The sequence below is a fragment of the Cynoglossus semilaevis genome, chromosome 14 (assembly GCF_000523025.1).
Source record: "Cynoglossus semilaevis isolate Cse_v1.0 chromosome 14, Cse_v1.0, whole genome shotgun sequence".
NCBI lineage: Eukaryota > Metazoa > Chordata > Actinopteri > Pleuronectiformes > Cynoglossidae > Cynoglossus > Cynoglossus semilaevis.
The window spans coordinates 15,902,474-15,926,507 of record NC_024320.1 but is presented as its reverse complement, the minus strand read 5'-3'; the positions used below and the strand labels follow the sequence as shown (position 1 = coordinate 15,926,507).

Sequence of the window (24,034 nt, the reverse complement as noted above, 5' to 3'; positions counted from 1 at the left end):
ACAAACACTGGCTGAGTAACAACAATATGAACATTACACAAGCGTTAAATTGATATAAAACACGCAGGAAAGTTAAATTCTAGAATTTTATTTCAAAAAATGTCATCAATATTTACCTTCTGACCAACATGACACGTGAAATTAGGATTTAACTAAAAAACTTTCGAAAAAAAAAATTTTCACAAAAAAATATCAAAATGCTTTAAATTGATGAAAAACATGCAGATATTGCAGAAATATGCACATATTGCATCGCATGATAAAGTTATTGCCTCGTTTGCATTTATAAACAAAGAGCTGGGTGAGATATGGCCAAGGATTTCCTTCGCTTTCTGAGTCCTCTGCTCCACGGGACACAGCTGTCTCTCATTCAACATAGTGGGCAATCTGTTTCCCACACTAGACTGTTTTTTCCTGCATTTAATTTTTTACTTACTTATTTTTTACATTTACACCACTGGGTAAATTATCTGACAACTGGCTTATCAGTGCCTAATATAAAGACTGCTGGGCGAAGGCTCATCAATTGATTAAAATCGTTTGACATCTCTAACACGAGGGAGACGCCAATTGTAATTCATATGCAGGGAAAAAACAGTGTCAACTTGTCACCATATCCTCAACACTATTGAAGTGTTGTTAGTGACGTAACTGTTTCTAGTTCTTTATCATTGTTTATAATTTTTTTAATCTTTTTTTTATTTTACTTTTTTATTATGCCACTTAAAATAAAAAGCAAAACATGATAAATTATGATTAATCATGCTCAATTAATAGCTTCCCTCCAATAAATTATATTAAAAGAATATATTTTTGACAACCTTAAAAATAACAAATAAATAAACATAATACAAATCCTGCATGAGACAGACAGTAAACATAACTGATAAAGACTGCATTTAACAGCAATAAAATATTTCAGGCACAGAAAAAAAAACCTGACAGAAAAAAATAAACAAGAACTATATCAAGTTATAAATATGTTCACACAGTGTCTGCATCTCTGAACCTGACTAAGGTGTTTAAATGATAAGTTGTGTTTTCCTGTCAAACCTTTTTTACTGTGTTTCTGCAGCTTTTGTCTCATGGACCTCTGGTCCAAACCAAACCTCCAGTCACCAAGGGCTTTTGGTGCCACAAAAAATGAGGTTGCATGTGAATGTACGTATGAGTTGTCCATATGTGGACATTGGTGTCCTGGTGGACACTGAGGGACTGACGGTGTTGAAAATCACTGCAATCTAACACCATGTGGTCTGATCTCAGGCTGAGAGCTCCTGAATGTAGATCTAGCTACAGTCATTCACAACACAGTCACTCAGCCACTGAACACAACAGGGGGGCTCACAGAGGAGTCTCGGAAATGACCAAGTTATCAGTGTGTCCATACTGTAGGTTGGTTCTGTTCTCATAAGCCTGAAAACAGAACAAACAAACAATGACATAAAAACAATACTTTTTGCTGTTAACTGTAAATCTTAGATCCTGTTGATAGGTCTAGGTAAAAAATACTGAATATTTATTTTTTTACATACTTTTTATACTATAGTGATAACAACCTGAAACTTTTTATCACACCATAGCCCAGCCAGCACTGATATTCAAACCAAAACCATCTCATTACAAGGCTGATCCTGCAACCTCTCGGCCAGGGCTGCCACCGAGAAATTTTTTTTTTTTCAACATTTGAAGTAGAATGATTAACACTTAATCAACAAAATGTCAATGAGAAAAAACGATATACCTGGTAAATTTGGCCAATTAAACAAAGGTTTTTGGTAAATGTGACTTTTGGTAAATGTGACTTTTGTTTGTGGTATGAATTTAAAATAATTATTTAATTAAAAAAAATGTATAAAAAGTTGAAAACTCTTGTTTGATTCAAGCACTTTTGTCAAAAATGTTTCCAATGTTTTTCACAGTACATCTTCATTTATCACAAATTCATATTAATAAAACTACTTTCAAATGAGAATAAAAATGAAAATTCACCCGTTCAGCAGTTAGGAGCAGAGCCGCTGCCTCCTGTTTGCCAGTCTGCTGCACCATGTGGTAAAAGAGTCCCTCTGAATCTTGAAGCAGGACATGAGGTGCATCACAGGCCTGGATCCTTCCTGCATCCAGAACCTGGAGACACAAATGTGACACGTTTTCTACCTTACAGCTTTTTGACCAACAAGTTCCGACATTACTGTAAACTGAAAACCTTCTATGAAGCAAATGCACTGGTGTAGTTTTTGTCTAGTTGTTGATCTTGATCTTGTTGAGCTTTATGTATTGTAGCAAGACCACAAACCACTGAACAACAGGAGCCCAAACCTGAAGGACTGTGTTTCAGCCAATCATCTCCTGTTATAGTTTCTGAAATTATTCCTTTTTCCCATCCAACAATCATAAATTATAAACAGTTATTTTTTTAATTATGAACATTATTTTTTGGCCATTTGCACATCATAACATACAAAGAAAGAAATAATTTGTTCTCACCAGGATACGATCACTGTCTATGATGGTGTTGAGACGATGAGCGATGGTGAGGACGGTGCAGTCCTTGAACTTGTCTCTGATTGTCTTCTGGATCAGTTCATCTGTTCTGCACACAGAAAGTATGAACAAAGTCATATTAAATAGCAAAACAATCAATCAGAACAATAGACAAAGGTAATATTTATTAAGTTCAAAATAATTGTGTTTTATATTTCTGCAAAAATCAATAATACTACAATAACCTGAACATCCTCACTTGAGCTAAATCTGCCGTGTCACTGAGATTTTGGCCGTTCAGGTCAGAGAAAACATTCTAAGACAGCAAGTCTGTCTCTGAACTGCTCTGTGATCACAGCACAAATCAAAGTCAACTGAAAACTGTACCTGAGGTCCACGTTGGCCGTAGCCTCATCAATGATCAGGATGCGGTTCTTCCTCAGGAGAGCTCTGGCCAGACAGACCAGCTGTCTCTGACCCACACTGAAGTTGGAGCCTGACTCTGACAGAACTGTGTCCATCTTTCCATGTAGTTCCTCCACCACAGGCTTCAGCTGAACCTACAGAAGGACAGAGCCAAACACAACTTTGTGTTTTCAATAAATATTTCTCTTAATAATTTCTATTGTCAAAAGAATAAAAATGTGATCTGATTAATCACAATTCAGCTGTGGATTAATCATAGTTAGAATTATGATTATCACAATTAATCGTGGTTGTAATTAGGCATAATTAGTCACTATAATTCAGATTAATGGACTAAAAGGAAATTCAGTATACTAATGCAACAGAAGGGCAAATAACAGCAGTTAGAGATATGTATTTCACACCTGTTTAAAACACACTAAAATGTTAATACAACTGATCCTCACTAATTAACACATTAATTTCGACATCCCTAATATTAACTAACAAACAGAGATTGTAAAACGACTATAAAAGTGCACTGATAAACACTGATAAACAAACAATAACATTGATAATCCTGAAAGAAAATATTGTGGATAGCAGACTGCAATGGATTCTGATAACTTCGTATTAATGCAAGTCAAATGAAGTTCCCCTTTGCAATTTGTCTGCTGATTTTTTGTTCAGCTAGCTCTGAAAAAGCTTGAAGAAAGTTCAATTTTATTTAGCACACCAGCTTCCAGTTCACTGCATATTTCTTAAAAGTCAACTTGGCAAGTATGCACACGAAAATACTTAAATGTACATTTAAAAAAATGGTATTTGGACTCAATCCTCTGTCTGTGTCATTCACCTCTTCTAGAACATCCCACAGTTCTTCATCTGTGTGTTGGTCAAAAGGGTCCAGGTTCTTCCTCATTGAGCCACTAAACAGCATTGGGTCCTGGAGAAAAAAGAAAGAGAGATGATAACTTACTGATGAACTTAAAAAGGTTTGCATGGCCTTTTTCAACTATTTGTTTTCAACAGTTTAGGGTTAATGAACATATGTCAAGAACTGGATGTTAACTATTGCGTAGTGATAAAGTATTTACCTGTGGAATGATGGTTATTTTCTGGCGAAGATCGTGGAGGCCAATGTCAGAGATCAGAACTCCATCGATGTAGATGTTTCCCTCTGGCTCCGAGAGACGAAAGAGAGCTGATGTCAGGGAGCTTTTCCCAGCACCTGTTCTCCCAACAATACCAACCTGACAAACAGGAACACACAACTGATTTTTAATAAACACAATAAAACTGAAGAAATATTTTTTTATCTTTTATCAGACAAACCTTTTCATTAGGTCTGAACATAACGTTCAAGTCCTTCAGCACCAGCGGTCCATCACTGCCATAGGCAAAGTTGACCTGGTCAAAGGTTATCATGCCTTTTCTGGGCCAATCGGGAGGAGGACGTTTCTCTGTTTCCCAGGGTGCTTCATTATCCAATTCAGTGAACGCCACGACTCTCTCTAATGATGTCATCTGAAACAGATAAAGGAAGCACGTGACCTGTGTTAGTGTCATTCATGTTGAAATAAAAACAACGACTGAAAATGACCAAAATCTCAACCACTGGAAGTGCTGTGCAGTGATTTGTCTTCACATTATATACATATAATCATACATAAACAGATTTAATAAATAAAAAAAAAGTTTATTTAAAGCACCTGAGATGTTTTGTTTCAAAAGATAAATTTTGCTGAGAAAACGTGAAAAACGTAAAAAAGAAAACATAAACCTTAACCAGCTAGAAATAAGCACCAATATGTAAGGGAAGAAAAACACAACCCTAAAAATGACAGAAATGACAGACGGACAGGAATCACAGAGTTACAGCAGCAACATTCCCATCTCTGGATTAACGCAGATAGTGGAACTCGCCTTTTTAATCGGTTTGCTAAATAGTTTGTTAGGTGTATTGTAACAATGTTACTGCACTGATTCATCAGAAACAGGTTTGCAATGTACTCATTATGTTATAAGAAGAAAATGTTCTCAGGATCTGAAAAACAATGTATACAAAAATATTGGTCTCTTAATATTTGTTGATGAAAGTACAAGATTTGTATCCTCCAATAGCCATTTGACAGTGACAATACTAGGGATAAGCACAAAGATGTCAATAAATCAAATTTGTGATTCATTTCTGATTAATCTGAGTGAATCTGTAGCTTTTTAGAAAATATTCCCACTAATTAAATAAATGTCCAGACAAAGAAACTGTTACCATGCTTTCAAGTTCTGCGCTCTGCCTGACCACCCACTGGAATACAGAGACCAGTGAGATGCAGTAGGTGAGAGCCAAACCAACAGAGCCAGCACCCACCTCTGAAAAACAACAGAAAATAATGTCAGCCAACGTCTGGTGTCTACTGCCCTTCAAATATCTCCCATAAATCAAAATTAAAACTCAAACAGCTTTTTAGAATGAAAATCTTCTTACGGCTTCTAAGTAATAGGAGGCCAAAGGTAACAAATAAAACAAAGAGGGCACTGAGGATGTCCAGACGCTGGGAAAACCAGCGGGAGGTGGTCAGGAACAGGAACCAGGCTTCTGTTTATCAAAAGACATTGAGACTTGACTACCAAACAGTTGTACAAAGAAGCTGTAAAGTAAGGCTCATTGTCAAACAGACTGTGGTTTACCTGAGTGGAGGTCCTGACAGATATCAAACATATTCTGGAACTTTTCTTCTGCTCCAAAGGCTCTGATTGTCCACAGACCATTTAGGGAAGAAGAAACATGGGAAAAGACTGGACTGCGAGCTGCAGTGAAATAACAGAGGAGCAGACCCTAATATTTTCATTTCAGCTGCAACTGATGACTTTTGCTCATAAACATCTAATTCTCTGTTTAAAGATGTTGCAACCATTTTAGTGTAGAAATATAGCAACATGTGCTCTTGCAGTTGAAAAATCTTTCATTTTCCTTCAGCTTCATTGTGGCACACTTACTGGTGCCTTCAAGGCGTTTGACGTCCCTGGAGGTCTGTATGTAGTACCGGCGGAGAAGGAAGAAGACAGCTGTAAGAATAACAACTGGGATGAACAGCCAAGGGTTCATGGATGCTGTTAGAAGAACGATCCCAAACACATTCAGGGACAACTGCATTAAGAGAAAAGTGAGCATTGTGAGCACAAAGGAAGATAATGTAATGTCACAGCACAGCACAAAGTCAACACATTATACTTTTATTACTTCCTCTGTCCACAGAATGAGGAAAAAAATACTCCTTCCATGTGCTCATACATGGCCCCATTTTCATTAATGTCTCTCTAATGTTGATGCAAACTTGATGTCACAGTATAATTTTAGTTGTGACCATTTTTACATTTTTACCTGTTTATCTGAACTTTGTTGTATTCAGGGATCAGTTATACTTATATACATGTAATATATAAGTGTACTTATATAATATATGTAAAAATATATAAAATGTGTGTGTGTATATATATATATTGTCCATCCATCCATCCATTTTCATCCGCTTATCCATTACCGGGTCGCGGGGGCAGCAGTCTCCACCCAAATCACACCGTATCAACCCCCCTGAACCTTCCTGTGGGTGGTGAGTCCACTGGAAGGTACCAACCGCCCTAACTGGGATTCGAACTTGCCCAGGAGGTGAACCCTGGGCTTCCACACCAATGACAGAGACATTGCCTCTGGGCCAAAGCGCCACTTACATATATTGTATTTATAATAAATATTTTTTGCAAGATGACAGGCTGATCAATGAAATAGCTTTTTCATAAGATACCAGCAGAAGACCTTAAAAACTAAATCTGAACCCACCTGCTTGAAGTCTGAAAAGGTAAATGCCAGGTTTGAATCCAACACTCCAATATCCTTTGAAAACCTGTTCAGAATTCGCCCTGATGTGAGATAACATATGAATCAGAAATATCCAACGTTACATGAAAAAATACATCCTCCTTGTCTTTTCTTGCAATTTCATCTCACTGGCTATATTTAGAGGTTTCTCTTCTCTACTCACCAACAGGATTGGTGTCAAAGAAACGTACAGGAGCTCTGAGCACAGTGTCGAACATTTGGTTGTGTAGAATCTTTGCACTCATTATCAACAAATAGAAGAGTAGTAAAGACCTGGCAAAGCTAAAGAAGACGGTTGCTGCAGTGAGACCTGTCAAGAGAGCATAATCTTTTTAATCTTTGACTTAATCTCAGACATCGCCACTGCATGTGTGGAACAGATTAAACTTGTATCTCAAAGCCCCGCTGTGTATATATATATATATATATATATATATGGCATATGTATGTAGGTAAGTATGAGTAGGTGGTTTGTGTCATTCACCTGCATAAATGCCCAGATAAAAGTCTCTGTCAAGCTGTGCTGTCATGTTTTGTGAATTTTCTATCACAGTGCTGTTGATCATTAGCTTTGCTTGCTGATCAGACCTGATGAATTTCACAGTAGTACAAGTTAGAGAGGTCAATAATTTAGTTCAAGGTCATCTTTTGTTTTCTTTATACTGACCAGTAAGCTAGCCACCAGTCCTGCAGTAGAAACGTTACCTATACAAAAAATATATATATATATAAGATTAATATTTACATTTCCTCATTTGGTCATACCTCATCACAGAGTAGTTATTTTAGAAATAAAGTTTCACCTCAACACAAACACCCATCACAAGGACCACAGTTATCCATATAACACCTGTTCCAGCTGTTAAATATTTCACATACAGACTTGCTGGAACAGTTCCCTGTGCTCGGCTCTCCTCTGCCAGCCTGGGCACATTCTTCACCTGAGAGAATAAATCTGGATGAAGCAGTGTCAGCACTGAACATGCACAGTTAATAAAAAGGCTTTTGGTTGGTACAAGAAGAAGAACTAGCTGTCTGACATTACTCACACAACTCTAACAGCCTTTTATTGCATTGGCCTCAGTACCAGTGAAATAAACAGCTTCACTGCATCAAATTACAGTTTCATATTTTTACCAAACTTTGTACCATAGCTACAGTAACAGCTCTAATGTAAATCTGTGTACGTTACACAGTAAAATTGTTACATGACAAAACTCACTTTTTTAGTACCCAAAAGATAATCAAGAGAAGAAAGATTTGTTACTGGTAAGTTGCAGTATATAAGTAACTGCTAAATGTGACGGAAGTTAAAGAGGTTTGTCTTCCAAATTCTTTCAACAGTGTAAGGACTGGAGAAACAAAAAGGGGAAACCTTACAAGGAACATCTCTAAAAAAGCTACTTGAATCTAAAGCTAACTATACAAAGTTACATATACTATCCAAAGAAATATACTCACTGGTAACTGGTCATCATCTTTTAGGCACTGGGTAGAAAAGGACTGTGAGCGTGAGGATTTCTTAGATGGCGATCTTTGGAGCCCACCTGTAGGGGGCTGCTGTCGCTCTTCATCCACCTCTTTCTTCAGTAAAGAGGTGAAGTCCAATCCTGACTTCTGTAGCTCTGTGTACGTTCCCTTTGTCACCATGTAACCCTGACACACACAAGTCAATGACACTTACACAAATTAGATTTTAATTTACTATTGAAGCCTGAACATGTTTCCATTAACATGCTAGAATCAAGTAAAGGAAGCGTTTTTTCTTCTTCAAGGAGTCAAGCAGTTCACACAGAGATTAAAAGATGTGTCGTTCGTTTGACAGCTGACATACCTGTGGTAGTTTTGGAGATTTTGTGAATCCTTTACAGTACATATATACTAACCTCATTAAGAACCAGAATTTCATCTGCTGCATTCAAGTAATGCAGTTGGTGGGTAACCAGGACACAGGCTTTTTCCTTCAGAAGACCACAGATACACCTGATATAGAGATAGCACTTTGTTCACTTCCTGAACTACAGTGCAGATGTACCAAATTCTCATTTTATAAGAAGCTTTACATTTGGGAAAAAAATAGGAAAATGCAATGGGATGAAACGAAAACTTCAGGGACAATAAGAAAGAACTCTAACCCTGAAGTCACTCACTGTTCAAAGATGTGTCTCCCAACCTCAGCATCAACAGCACTTAAAGGATCATCCAGGAGGTAGAGATCTGCATCCTCATAAACAGCTCTGGAATCAAAAATGTAGACTTAGATCAAGGTCAGTTACAACATGTAAACCAGTTTATGGTAACAGAGATCTTAATAGTCCACTAGTGTGAACTATCGTCCCCGTAGGTACGGCAGCTTTTAACACCATCAGAAAATATATGTCAACAAAAGGTATTGATAATACCACACTGCCATTAATAATAAAGCTTTGTAGCAACGGTTTGCTAATGCCAGTGTTCTCCCTACACAGTCAAAGGGCTTTAAAATTGTGTAAGGTTGGACTTCTCATAGTAAAAGACATGGTGTACTTGTGTACCACTGACAGGACAGGATAGAAGTTACCCTCTCTTCTTAGTTGTGTGTGGTACAAAGCTTGGATTAGAGGAGGCAGAGGTGTCATACCTATGTGCAAAATATAAAAAGTGAATAGAATTATTGGGCCAACATTGTATCAATACCTTGCCAGGTTGACACGTGCTTTCTGACCACCACTAAGTGTGACACCGCGGTCTCCAACTAATGTGAGGTCTCCATCAGGAAGCAGCTCCAGGTCCTGTGTGTTTAACCAGCACAATATTATTCACAATGACAACAATAATTACACTAGAGTCAAAAGATAAGGTGTGTGGTGAATGGCCAAAAAAAAAATCTGTCTCCTCTGTGTTTTTTCTGGTTGAGGTCCATTTAAGGTAATAATTCAGAACATATCTTTTTGAACACAATACCAGTAAGCAAATTCTAGCTGTTTACTGTAAATTGGTCAGTTGACATGGGAATATTTTTAATAATAATAATAATATTTTTTTTCCTCAGATTTAGTCTTTGTTTGTCCAAATTTCACCTTACCTTTTTTAGGTACTTTTTTCTGTGAGCAACAGTCTCTTACCCTCTTCAGAGCACAGGCTTTAAGAACCCTCTCGTACTTCTCTGGGTCCAGTTCTCTTCCAAACAAGATGTTACTACGGATGGTTCCAGAGAAAACCCAGGGCTGCTGGGAAGCGTAGGTCAGCTTACCGGTGACCCTCAATGTGCCCTTTTCAACAGGCAGTTCACCGAGGATGGCACATAACAGAGAGGACTGAAGACACAAAGTAATTTAACACATGTCTGGGGGGCAAGAAACACAAAAACAATTTTTGAAAAGATGCTTTCTGATTGGATGGAAATGAAAACAACAGACCTTTCCAGCTCCGACTGGACCAATTACAGCTAACAGCTTATTAGAGCTCAGACTGAAGGAGACATCCTGCAGAGATGGAGTATCTACAGTCTGTCCAGAAAAAAACATGATGACCGATAAGAAAAATTGCATGTACATATGAAAATAATAAATAGTAGTTCAATGTGTTCATATTCAACATTAGAATTAGGAAGGTGTCCAGCAGAAACATTATTATTTATTTTATTATTATTAGTTTCGACAATATCGGCCAGATGGGCGCGCTTGGAGTCACAGATCAATAGGGACGGAGATTTGTCGAAAAGGGTAGTGGCATAAGTTGGACACTGGAGGACGCTGTTGTTGTTGTTCGCCCTCTTTTTTAATGAAAATAGTAAAGGAATATGTATGGATTCTTTTTGAATGATGTAAATTTGTAAAACTGAAGCACTATTTTTTTACTGTGTCCCACTGTGGTCCGATAGCAAACAACATAGGGACCAGCACCGATCAAAGGACCAGGGGTTTAGGACCCCCGCCCTTGACCATGGTGTAATTGTGCTGTTATTAATAATATATTCTTTTTGACATTTTTTATTTTTATTTTGTGACAGGATTGTAATACAGCGTTTACATTTGGCCAATAAACAGTGGTATATCGCCGCTCACAAAAGAATTTTTTGTTTACAGAACAAGAAACAAAGTACAGAAATCAGATGAATTAAATGTGAAAACTTTGAACAAACTGGGAAAGGTCGGTGTATAAAAGAGTGAATATAGAATTAGCTTCCAGGGAGTTTTGAAATAAAATATAGGCAATACAAGTGTGTTGTTACTAATAATATTAATATCAAGCGAAAGGACTACAACAATGGCACATGCCAAATTCGATATCCACCTCATGCCTTGTTTAACAGGACTACAACAATGGCACATGCCAAATCGATATCCACCTCATGCCTTGTTTAATGTGTGCCGTCACGTTACTTACTCCTGTCACATACTTCAATGTCAGCAATATTCAAGAAACATAGTCAAGTTAATGGTTGAGAGAAAAAAAATGTGTGATTGAGTATTGTGCCAACATCTAATGAAAGTTAAAGGGTTTTAAGGTAACAGATTGATGTGTGTAATCTACCTATGACCTCGTGCATAAAGATATTGCCCATGTCCAACAATATATAATTTGCACTGATTTGCATTTGAGCATGAGTGGCTTGCAGCGCTTAAAATGAATTATCCACATATCCAAAGAGGGTCTGTGTTTGTTGACTATATTTTATTATATATTGATAACAGAGTTATCTGACCTGGTCCCAGAAGCAGATAAGGTCCTGGACTTCTACACAAGCATCTGTCTTCTCAGTGGGTGGCAGAGCTTCACAATGTTTTTTAACCTCATCCAGCATCAAGAACTCCTTTAAAAAAACAGAAAGGACAAACTCTAGAGAATTATTGTCAACGTAATTTACAGGACAAAACATCCCATCACACCACATATGTTGTGTACTACCTGAATCCTGTCGATGCTGACCAGGCTCTCAAATATATTGGCAACAGCTAGGGGAAAGAAGAGTGTGAGAGACAGTCGAATACAGGAGTAGAGTGATGTTGTCACAAACACCGCAGAGGCTGTGATTATGTTTCCCAGGAGAACGTAGGTAGTAAAGGTGAAAAAATAAAGGAGCTTGCTGGTGCTGTGGAACAAGGCCAGGTTTATTCCTTGCAAAAAAGCAGTTTGCAAGATGCTGGAGATCTCCTGCCTAAAATGACAGATTAATCAAACACATTACTTAAAACCAAAAAAATCTGTTTTGACCATTAACTTATGTTAAATGATCAAGTATCACAAGCAGTTAGATGCAAATACACACTGAGGTGCTGCATGCCACTCATGACTGGTCAAATATTTGACTTCACTTGTCACACTACTAATGTTGCAACCAACTCTGTGATCCTCTACACCAGTGTGGCACAGATGTTGGGAGAGATCATCAAATGTGATGTGGAATTTTATACAATTTAACTTAAATGTAACACATATGACCTGATCTTACCAGCACACTGTTGTACATTAGAGGCCGCAATGTTTTTTTAAATAATCAATTATTGATTTTCTTTATATAATATAAATTCATAGATGTTCGAGAGACAATCAAAATGCATTACCACAGGGAATGTTTATCCCACATTTACTAAATTGGTGTTTTAAGCTTGTTAGTTATACTGTGAAATATACTAAAGAATACTATAGACTATACTTTAAACTGTAAAATAATACATTTTTAGAGGACATCCAGGTTTTTTTTTTACCTTCTAATGTCAGAGACCATAGCAGCAAAAGGTTTCTCCCATGCGTACATCTTTATGATTCGGATTCCAGATACTACTTCATTCATTGTACGCATTCTGATGTCAGTCAGAAATGCTGCTGAGCTCCTTCAGACAAAGAAGAAAGACTCCCGTTAACACTGTTCCATACAAGTCTGGCAGTTCACTGATGAGCAGTCTGACAGTTGGAAAAAAAGCAGTGGGGAATTTCGGCTTTAAATAGTGAAATCTAGAAACTTCTTACAAGTATATCCAATACTGTTAGAAAACTTGAGAACAAACTTTACTAAATGACAACACACTTTACTACACTACAAATCTGGAGTCATTCACATGGAAACCCAATGGTGTTTTGCTGTTAAAAGACAACTGGCAAACATTTACACTGCCACTCAGTTGGATTGGTGATATTCCTTTGGTTTTGACCTGCACTAATTTCAGTTCTAGTTGCTATGAGCAGTGGTGGCTTAGTGGTTAAGGAAGCGCACTTGGGTTTGGAAGGCTTCAGGTTTGAGTCCACTAGCTGCCAAGTTACTACTGAGGTGCTCTGAGCAAGGCACCGTCCCCACTCACTGCTCCCCGGGCGCTTAAAGCTGCCCACTGTTCACTTCAGTGATGGGTTGTGTGCAGTGTGCTGTGTCACAATGAAAAGAGTTCACTTTCCACTATTAATTTATATAATATAAATGTAATATGTATTCTCAATAAAAAACAGAGTTGTGAACAGGTTTGTTCTTGTGTGTTACCTGAATTTGGCAAAGAGTTTTCCAAACATGGACTGCATGGGGATCAGGATTAAAATGACTGCCAGTCCTGCCAAGCAAGAGGGACCAATCCTGAACCACAGCAGTGTTAAAACAACAACCAACTGGATGGGTGCAATATACAGAGAGTGCACGAAGACTGATACCTGTTTAACAGAATTTGCATAAAATTATAACTTACACATAGATTTGTACCATAATTTTGTTTGTACAATGTAAATTGATTAAAACAATCAATTTCAAATAATAATTGTAAAAGAACTCTCACTTCTCAAGACGTTGGAATGTTCTGTCAATCAAAAATGAAACTAGTAATATTTCTGTGTTGAGGTTGCAACAATTCTAATTGAGGAGCTCATTGTGATATACAGCTATTTGGCAAATGGAATAAAATGCATGATTTTTTTTACTTTTTTACATAAATTAGAGTTGAGAAGTTTGTTAGCCAATCCTTCTTGGAACAGATTTCTTACAAAATAAAAGCTGGTGAGCAAAAGACATTTACAATAATACTTTTTATTATTACTTATTATTATTTTAAAAACTGTAATAACACATGATAAAATAATTGTTAATAAATTAATGAGTTAACGCAATAATGATGTGTTAAGTTGCCCAGCCCTAGTTGTACCACAAAGAGGAAAATGGTTCTTAACCTCCACATACTTCATCAAACCTGTTGACGTCATTGGAAAGAAGGTTGACAATCTGGCCCACAGTGGTCTTCATCATGGCTGAATTGCTGAGACGCAGTGCCTAGAAGAGTTCCAATTGGTTAGGCTATATCAAATCTCATTTCAGCCACTTGTATCCAGGATCTAGTTCTTTTGGTCATGACCAGAGTTCATTACAATAGGTGAGAGTAGGAATGTAGATTGATCTGTAAATCGAGAACTTTATCTTTGGGCTCAGCTCCTTCTTCACCACAATGAACTGATACAGCGACCGCATTAGTGCGGCTGCAGCACCGATCCGTCTGTCAATCTCACGTTCCTTCCCTCTTTCGTCAACATGACCCCATGATACTTTAACTCCTCCACCTGCGGCAGGATCTCTGCCCCGACCTGAAAGGTGCAAGCCAACATTTTCCAGTCAATTGAACCTTAGAGCACCCTGTGAAGGGTACAGAGCTGGTCCAGTGTTCCATGGGCAGGACGAAAACTGCATTATTCCTCTTAGATCAGAGGTTCAACTATTGGTCGAATTCCTCTCTCTAGTACCCAGGAATAGACATTCCCTGGCAGACTGAGGAGTTTTATTACCCGGTAATAGGTGCACACCCTCCGGTCCCCCTTTTAAAAAGAGGGACCATCACCCCTGGCGCCCTGCCACCGAGTAGCTTCTTGGACACCTTGGTGGCCTTCCTGCGGGTGGTGGGCCTACTGGAAGGCGGGGCCACGTCCGGCCATCAGGCGCTCGCCTGCAAGCCCTGACAACATACCTCCTAGGTTCATTCGGATATTTAAACCCCTCGCCACCTTAAGGTTGCGGTTCAAGGATGGGGTTTGGATCCCATACTAACTAATTCAGATGCAATTAAACCACATTAAACGACTGCAGGGTTCCGATCCGCGTGTGTGTAAACAAAATTCCAAACTTTCACAAATCCCAGAGTCTCATGCATGCTCATCTCCGAACTCCTGTAATCTTTCCTCCCTATTTTTACCAGTGTTTTTAAAAATGGCTGACAAGTCAGACCATGGCGCTGTTCGGTGGATGAGACAAAATTATTGATTGCTAAAATGTATGGGGACAAGAAAACGTACAGCTTGAATTGAAGGGGTCTGTGCACCCCAAAGGCAGCCTTACACGAGTAACAAAACTTTAAAATAAGACTGTTATTCAGGCCCCATACTGATTCCAGGTATCGGTACTTACTCACCCCTGGTAAGCATAGTACTGTATGGTCCGGTGTAGAGCTGTTTGTAAAGAGATATTAAGGTAATCAACCACAGCATAAAGCTATGGGAGGAAGTGTTTGAAGCTTGGTTTAGAGTTACGCCATGAAAGAGTCCAAAATACAATTTTGATGTGTGAAAGATTGTAGCGAGCTGCACTGTCTTTGTGGAGCTTGAGAAAGCCTATGGTAGAGTGTACATCAAGATTTTCTAAGGGTTAAAGTCAGCTTTAAGACCTTTCACCTATTGCATAGATATATTTATCATTGAGCTCAGACCTGAAATCATTTACAATTACAGCTGTGTAATCTATAAAAAAATAGGCAACAGTTGATGTCGCGGCGTGTAATCGTCCTGCCGTCGGGCGCTCGCCTGCCAGCCCTGACAACATACCTCCTAGGTTCATTCGGATATTTAAACCCCTCGCCACCTTAAGGTTGCGGTTCAAGGATGGGGTTTGGATCCCATACTAACTAATTCAGATGCAATTAAACCACATTAAACGACTGCAGGGTTCCGATCCGCGTGTGTGTAAACAAAATTCCAAACTTTCACAAATCCCAGAGTCTCATGCATGCTCATCTCCGAACTCCTGTAATCTTTCCTCCCTATTTTTACCAGTGTTTTTAAAAATGGCTGACAAGTCAGACCATGGCGCTGTTCGGTGGATGAGACAAAATTATTGATTGCTAAAATGTATGGGGACAAGAAAACGTACAGCTTGAATTGAAGGGGTCTGTGCACCCCAAAGGCAGCCTTACACGAGTAACAAAACTTTAAAATAAGACTGTTATTCAGGCCCCATACTGATTCCAGGTATCGGTACTTACTCACCCCTGGTAAGCATAGTACTGTATGGTCCGGTGTAGAGCTGTTTGTAAAGAGATATTAAGGTAATCAACCACAGCATAAAGCTATGGGAGGAAGTGTTTGAAGCTTGGTTTAGAGTTACGCCATGAAAGAGTCCAAAATACAATTTTGATGTGTGAAAGATTGTAGCGAGCTGCACTGTCTTTGTGGAGCTTGAGAAAGCCTATGGTAGAGTGTACATCAAGATTTTCTAAGGGTTAAAGTCAGCTTTAAGACCTTTCACCTATTGCATAGATATATTTATCATTGAGCTCAGACCTGAAATCATTTACAATTACAGCTGTGTAATCTATAAAAAAATAGGCAACAGTTGATGTGTTCAAAAAAAGTTGAGAGGGAACCCAAAAGAGAAAATTTAAAATAAGCCATCCACTTCACAGCTATGCATTTTGGGGAAACAAAGTCTTTAAACTCACCTTTTTATAGATTAAGTGACACATGGCCACTCTGAGCCTCCAGCCTTGCCTTTGAAGGTGGAAGAAGTACTGGTGATGGACCACTCCAACAATAACGCTACAGAGGGACAGTACAGCCCCGTAACCGAGGACCTCATGATAAGCCTCCTTATCATTTGGGTCGTAATTTTCAAAATACTCAACAATCTTTCCCAGGAAAATTGGCTGGATAGTCTTTAGCATTTCCTGGTGTGAGAGGAAAAAAATTACGTGAGTTTTTTTTTAATTAGACTGAGCTCAAATTTCATTCACATTATACTATCAATTAATTAAATATAAATAAAAAATAGGACTGAATATACAAATTTAAATAAATCAACAGTATCACTAAAATTCACTAAACAAATTTAAACTTGGCTTACAAAAGATTTTCACATTCCCAGGCTAAAAACTGAAAGTATTAAGTAAATCTTGGGAGTTTTACTGCAGTCACAAAACGCTCCCGTCATCTTGATCGTTAACTTTAAGGTGTTTTATATTATTATCGCAAGTTGCAGTGATGTAACACAATCAACAACTAATAAATAAAATAAATAGTGACCCTGCAAGATTCACAGTCTTTGTAAAATCTCTATTTAGGATGTGACTAAAAACTCTACAAACTTGTCTTTAGATGTGAGCAGGTGTGAGCTGATAGTTTTCCAAGAGTTTTTTCCATGTCTTTTAATGTATGGGTAGCGTTACCTCAAATATGGCAACAAATACTAGCAATGTATTAGCTTTCCAGATAGATTTGGCAATGACTCTTCTGAGACTAGGAGTCTTCATTTCTTTTTTAGCCAAATGCAGCTCATAATCCCAGCATCTGTAGAGTAGAAATACAGGTTTCTTCATCACATAAAGGTGACAAAATGTGATCACTACAACAATTGGTGTCTGAAATAGATGAAATAGATGAAATACAAAAAAAAAAAAAAAATTTATAAGAAAATTGCTTGAAAGTATTTTGAGACTGTCAAATCTTGCCTTCTCCAGCTAGGTTAATTACATGTTTATGTTCTTTTTTTATTTTGAGATGAATGAAAAGAATGAACTACCGCTGCATGGCCTGACCAAGTACTTCTGACTTGTCCTCCACAAGAACTTCATACATATCCTGCTCTTCCAGCGTGTGTTGATTGGCGATGCGAAAAAAAGGATTGAGCCACCTAAGCAGAAGAATTAGGAGAGTTGTAAAAAAAAAAGACAAAGAGAGAGAGACAAACAGCAATTCTATATACGTATACCTAGGTCTATATAGGTCTATTGTCATGCAGCACCATAATGGCAGATAAACTGAAAAAACTGTATTTTACTTATATGTCTATATACTCTGCATACCCTTCACATGCATTTACTGGAAAATCAGAATAATAAATAGGATATTTGTATAACAACAAACCTATTTATACCTTTATATATAAGTACATATATTCACATTATATATAGTATATATTTTTCACTTTTACGATATTAAGTCATAAGTCATACTACTACTTATGTAAATGTTGTTGGCTCGCTTTTCCAGAAAACACCTTCAGCGAGTTATTGTGGGTCCTTAAATCACATTAAAAACATGTTTTTCCCCCTGTAAGCCGCCTGGTAATTACATTTTGACCCATTTTTGGCTAACTAACTAGTTTTATTATATACAGAATGTCCGCTCAATTAGGGCTGTCGTTTTCAGGGGCCGTTGCCATTAAAACGTGCACGTTTGAATTGCAGACCTACGTCCGTGTTAAAAAAAAAAAAAAAACTTACCAGAAAAAAAACTTGGACAAATACCCCGCGGTGGCCGCAGGGTTGGTTTTAGCATTTTTGGTAACCGTTTCCATATTCCTCCTTGGACCTCGGCCTTCAGGTCCAGTGTCTATGAAGCCCGCGATGTGCCAGAGACCTGCGCAGACAGCAGAAGGCTCGAGTCATCTGAGAGGAGTAGAGAAGCTAATTATGAAGACAACACCTAGGCTAAGCATTGCTGACAGGTCATTGGTTAAAAACCTAAGGTGGCCCTCAGCTATTGGCAGTTATTTCTGGTATTTTCAGCAATTAGGTGTTGTTAAAAAAGCTAAATACTGTTACAACCTATTGAAGAAAAAATAAATTATAAAGAAACATATATTTAAAAAAAATATTTGCAATATTTTTTATGGTTATTTCTATTTCTATTCAGATGAAAACAGTGGATAAACCACAGCAGAGGATACTGTTTGAGATCGATGCCTGGAGAACTTGGTGCTAGAACACACAAAGTTGGTGAGTGGCTCAACATTTAACATCTGAGATCCAGAATAGTGAACCCTAAAATGGTGATGTTGACTTTTAGACGTCTTGATCTGAATAGTTCTGTACCTCACAGTCCCACAAATTCACAATTTTCCATCTTTATTGTGTGCTGTGCATATGCAAACTCCCTTTGGCTAACCCTCAAGACAGAACAGTGCCATGTAATGTGTGTTAGAGATAAATAGAGCAAAGAATATTATGTATTGTAAACCAGTTTTACCAGAGTTTCTTTTTTTTGTTTGCAGAACTGTTGGGTTCTGCTTCACTCTTTTGGACACTGGTATATTCATTAGCAAATGCAAATATATTTTAGGATTATTGAGAGTCATATATTTATAGAGAAACGCTTCCAGAGCTCATGACCTGAAGATACAGTGAAAATGAGGGTGAAGTGTTGAGGTGAAGTGGTGGCAGGTTGACATGCAGGTTACGACTGTAACAAAAACAGATTAGTTTTCAGATTACTCACGTCTTTTACAGGATGTCGTTTGTCTTGAGGTATAAACTGTCAAAAACCTAGATTTGGAGTTTTCTGTAGAACATATAAGAAGTGTTACTGGAAAGTTTCCTTTCTGTTAGTTTCCAGAGGAATCCCTTTGTTTTAAGAAAGATAAGCTTAATTAGTACATTTATAACTCCAGGTACAACTAAAAATTGTCATTTGTCCCTAAAGGTGAAGTGTGCATTTTTAACTTGCAGTTTTACGACTAACTTTAACAGACAACCTCATTCCTCCAAGGGGCAGCCTGTTGCAACAGACTGCTGTTGACACAATGCAACATTAATAAGTTTCAAATTATTATTATTAATTATCATTATTAACATTTTTCTCCAACCATTCTGGGGTTTTTTTCCTTACTGAACTGACCGTTGGTGACCTTTTTGGGTTGTTCTCCTCTCCCTACATCCTTAGACTTTTATGGTTTCATTAGTCCCATGACCGCTGAGAGGGTGGTGCCGTCAGGGATCTGTTTTTACATGAACTGTGTGTTCTGACACTGACATTCTTATTATGAAGGTTGCTGGTTCAGCACAGAACAGAACAATGACACACCGATTAAAGCTCATAGAGAACAAGAACATAAACACTGTGCCACATGCTGCTAGTGTTTTCAAATCATAAACAAGCAGACATGAAAGTAGCAGCCGAGATACAGTATTTACGCCAAGCGTGCTACTACTGTCTGCTTTAGAATGCAAAACAAGTATTGCATGTATGAATTCAAAGAAAAAAAGTTTTTTCCCAAAAAGCTTGGGAAACATTTTTCTTTCTCCCACTTGGTGGCGCTGTTACGCACACATGCACACATCAGTCACTTCTTTCATGCAGTCTTCACAATCTTATGTTTCCCACTCTTTTCAAAACCTTCCAATTTAAGACCTGCTCTCACTACAGATCCCCTTGCACGCCATTTGGACAACGTGCAGAGTGATGGCTGCCGTGTGTGCAGCCCCCTCCCTCCTTCAGCCAACCTCAACCAATCCCACACGCACAAAATCAAGCACACACCACCTGAGTTTGAGAGGATGCTTGGCAGAGTAGGTGAAAGAGAAGCAAAGTTCTGCTGAGCTGCCAACGCTGACGCACCTGTCCAAAATTCGACCCTCCCACCTCCACCTTGACACATGTGAGGAAAGACCTCTGTCCTCTCTCTGCTCAGACCCTCAAACCAGACGTTAACATGGGCAACATGGCAACAGAGATTGTTGCCTTTTTGCTGACCGTCAGTGGGTGGATTCTTGTATCATCAACTCTGCCCACAGACTACTGGAAGGTGTCTTCTGTAGATGGGACAGTCATCACCACGGCCACGTTCTGGTCCAATCTATGGAAGACTTGCGTCACTGACTCTACAGGAGTTTCAAACTGTAAGGACTTTCCCTCAATGCTGGCTCTAGACGGTGAGTACTGAGTATTGCTGTCCAAACTCAAACGAAGAGCATTTTTTAAAATCTTTTTCTTTGGTCATGGGAAACTGGTGGATACACACCAGACTTAATCAGTTAAGTCCAACCAAATTTTCCAACCTTTGTCGTTTGGATGAATAAGCACCATTGTCATCAGATTCGTCGGAACTTGATCTTTTCCTTTTCTGACACTGGCTCCAGCCCATAAACGCGGGCTCCAGAAGTGGACCGTTACAACATCCTAATTGGGCACAATGATGCAATCTGAGAAAGTCATACGGTCAAAGTGTGGTCACCACTTCCTCTTCATGAAAATTCACCATCTACATACATTTCCCCCAATGAATCAAAACAATTGCATCCAATCTCTTGACTGCTGCCACCTGTGAGCAGAGCAGGTCCCTTCACTGTCCATTTAAAGTTGGTTGAAATCCTTAATAAATCTTTCTAAACCTGGTGGATCTAAACAAAATTTAATTTAATTTTTATTTTAATATTTTAATGATCAAATCATTTGTCCCAGGCAGGATTAGCAGTGATTTCTGTAGATCTGTTAAATGGACTATTTATAACCTGTGAAAAAATCAGAAGGGTTAAAAAGTGTAAGTTGACTCAGTCAAAGCTGTTTTTTCACCTCACTGCTTAATTAAGGATCATGTTATTATTTGGTCTTGATATCCCATGTTGACATGAGAGGATATGTTACATTTAACATTCAATAAAATTCCTTTATCTTGTCAAAGAAACATACAGTTATAGGTTTTTATAATTCTATATAATTCTATTTTTACTGGTTGAATTTATTACTAATCATATTACATCACACATTTCAGATTACTTTTTGTTTTGCAAAGGGGAACATGCCATGCATAGCTGCATGCATAAATGTAACTATTGCGTAAACACTGGTCTATAGAGAAGACTGAATCATAGGATATTCCAGAGATGAAAACCATTCCCCTTTCCCCGGCCATCAAGCTTATATCCAGGTGTGTCGGGGTCTGATGATCGCTGCGGTGTGTTTGGGCTTCTTTGGCTCCATCCTTGCCTTGGTGGGAATGAAGTGCACAAAGATTGGCGGCTCAGAGGCCACCAAGGCTCGCCTGACGGTTCTCTCAGGACTCCTCTTCATCCTCAGTGGTAAACCTGCTTTAAATACTTTGTAGTTTTTTCTTTTCTTGTCTATTTGGTAACTGCCACTCTCTCGTCTTTCCATAGGTCTGTGTTGCATGACTGCCTGCTCCATATATGCTCACAGGATCACCACTGACTTCTTTGATCCTCTCTTTGTTGCTCAAAAGTAGGGTTGTTTTTTTGTTTTGTTTTTTGTCCTGATGAGAAGATAGATACATATCAGCTTTGAAATCAATTTTAAATTCCTCTCCTTGCCATTGTGTCAGGTTTGAGCTGGGCGCTGCTCTCTTCATCGGCTGGGCTGGATCTGTGCTGTGTGTCCTGGGAGGCCTAGTCTTCTGTCTCTCTCTGTCTGAGGGATTCATTGACAGGTGTGCTGCTTTGTTATAAATTTGCTGTTAATGATTGAATCCTTAGTCTGACAGGAACTCGAGGGGCATGGAGAAACTCCCATGTGCTGTAGATCTACCTGCAATACAGAGGAGGGAAATGTCCAAAGATTTTCATTTCATGATTTGGGATCTGAATGAAGTGACAAAACATGGAGGCATTTTAAAAAAATGCCTGGAAAACATGATTACGCTACAATGCTGAAGATTATGGATTATTTGGTGATTGAAAAGGTAATAAAGGTTTGACATTAGAGCACTCAAACACAGCACCTCTAAGTGTTGTTTTAACGTTACACCACCACTGGCCAAAGCAACAGGTTAGACTTTATCCCTACAAAGCATTTACATGCAAGTGAGTTTTTGTTGTGTTTCTTTCAGGACTGAATTATCCTACAGTGGAGCTGCATCATTTGTGGAAACACAAAACAAACACAACAAGATGACCAACAGTCTTCACAAGGAAAAAGAGGAGCCATTAAGGCAGTTTGGTAGAAATGCTTATGTTTGAATAAGGGTTTTAATCACTTACTGTTACAGCTGTAGAGTATGACTTACGTAAGGTTTAACTGTGTATGTAATTGCTCTATCAACATTTGGTTAAGGTAAATATATTTGTTCTGGTGGGGTTCATGAGGAAGCACAACACACCCAAACACACACACACACACACACACACAGACTCACACACACCACTCCTGCTGATTAAGGTTGTGTATTAAAATAATGAAGCTGTTTAGTTCCAAACTACTGTTGTTAAGAGAAGTTAAAGAAGTATATGGAAGAATATGGTCGAAAACCCAAGAGCAAAGGTCTGGAGTCTGGAACCAAACCCACATCCTTCCATCCGAGAGTCAACTGTATGTCTTAAAAATCCTTAATGTCAAGAATTAGCTGAAGAATTCAAAATTTTAGCCACTAGTTTTCGATTATACAAATAAGAACATGTTGAACATTTTCCAGCCCATTTAAATAACAATAAACACTTTTTTGCCACTGAATGTTTTATGAGCCTTCAATGTAACAGGTCTTTTATATCTACTTTATTTGATTACCTACTCTTGTTGTTTAGCTGCAATAATGAGTTCCTTCTGTGTGGCTTAAGAAGAATTTCCATACTTTCTTATAAATTAGTCTTTAAATTAGCTTTTGGCACAGACATTCCTGTCACTTGAAAAAACAGAAAGTGTTTTGCGTTGTCTTCCAAAACAGAATGTTTACCGTCATTTGCAAAGCAAATACAACAAAGATTATTCAACTTTTGCCTTTTCCTTGCCATACCCACATTTCACCAGTTGGTGACATAGAAAATGATAAAAGTATTTCAGCATTTTAGTCGTTATGCATGACTTTAACATGTAATTTATCTTAGTTCATGCGAACGCTCCACCTATCTGCTCCTGACCCGGACCCCCTGTCAAATATTAGTACTCATTGTGGCCCACGAATCAATAAGTTTGCCCACGTCTGGTTTAACTCCATGCTTTTGTGCTGATCTGACCTCCAAGGGTCACTACATCACATCTGAGCCCTGAGCTGCAGAACTGGAGACCTGAGCGGAGGTTTCCCCTCATCTATCAGTCATCTATCTCCACCTGGGAATTATCAACAGCAGGAACCCCAGGCTATGTTACACTAAACCTCTTGGCCCACAGGTTGGATACTGGAGGCAGGCTGGCAGAGAGCTGTGGCCCTGTGCTTTTCCACAGTCCTGCATCCGTAAATAAGTGTCAGGTGTCCAGGACTCTGCCCACAACACTGCTTGATATAATGACACTATTGTATGATGGGATGTCAGCATTACTCTGTAATTACTGATGATAACGGTGACAACAACCTAAAATTAAAAAGTAATTCTTCAAACTTTTTTGTTT

General features: G+C 38.4%; 2 protein-coding genes across 4 annotated transcripts; one reads left to right on the top strand and one right to left on the bottom strand.

Annotated features, from left to right (window-relative positions):
* Window positions 1-88: 88 nt before the first annotated feature.
* Window positions 89-20,328, bottom strand: LOC103389776 (multidrug resistance-associated protein 4-like). Of its 3 annotated transcripts, XM_025062392.1 has the most exons (32): window positions 19,199-20,328; window positions 18,205-18,340; window positions 17,502-17,612; window positions 17,149-17,269; window positions 16,426-16,650; window positions 13,908-13,997; window positions 13,224-13,387; window positions 12,460-12,585; window positions 11,660-11,909; window positions 11,457-11,564; window positions 10,168-10,257; window positions 9,874-10,065; window positions 9,446-9,540; window positions 8,920-9,006; window positions 8,656-8,752; window positions 8,231-8,425; window positions 7,573-7,710; window positions 7,437-7,474; window positions 7,254-7,357; window positions 6,933-7,079; window positions 6,731-6,810; window positions 5,890-6,040; window positions 5,581-5,700; window positions 5,378-5,488; window positions 5,162-5,262; window positions 4,225-4,416; window positions 3,987-4,142; window positions 3,746-3,835; window positions 2,872-3,044; window positions 2,488-2,593; window positions 1,993-2,127; window positions 89-1,416 (listed from the first exon to the last, which is right to left on the bottom strand). In XM_025062392.1, exons 2-32 carry the CDS (start codon window positions 18,276-18,278, stop codon window positions 1,345-1,347), a joined length of 3,939 nt encoding a protein of 1,312 aa, XP_024918160.1. In that variant the 5' UTR covers window positions 18,279-18,340; window positions 19,199-20,328; the 3' UTR covers window positions 89-1,344. The 3 variants fall into 3 exon arrangements, with proteins under 3 accessions (XP_024918160.1, XP_016893938.1, XP_024918159.1); XM_017038449.2 differs by having other exon boundaries at window positions 18,205-20,328; XM_025062391.1 differs by lacking the exons at window positions 18,205-18,340; window positions 19,199-20,328 and having other exon boundaries at window positions 17,502-17,769.
* Window positions 20,326-22,806, top strand: cldn10a (claudin 10a). The gene is made up of 4 exons (XM_025062455.1): window positions 20,326-20,631; window positions 21,616-21,777; window positions 21,856-21,937; window positions 22,038-22,806. The coding sequence occupies exons 1-4, from the start codon at window positions 20,412-20,414 to the stop codon at window positions 22,159-22,161; spliced, it is 588 nt and encodes a 195-aa protein (XP_024918223.1). The 5' UTR covers window positions 20,326-20,411; the 3' UTR covers window positions 22,162-22,806.
* The last annotated feature ends 1,228 nt before the right edge of the window (window positions 22,807-24,034 follow it).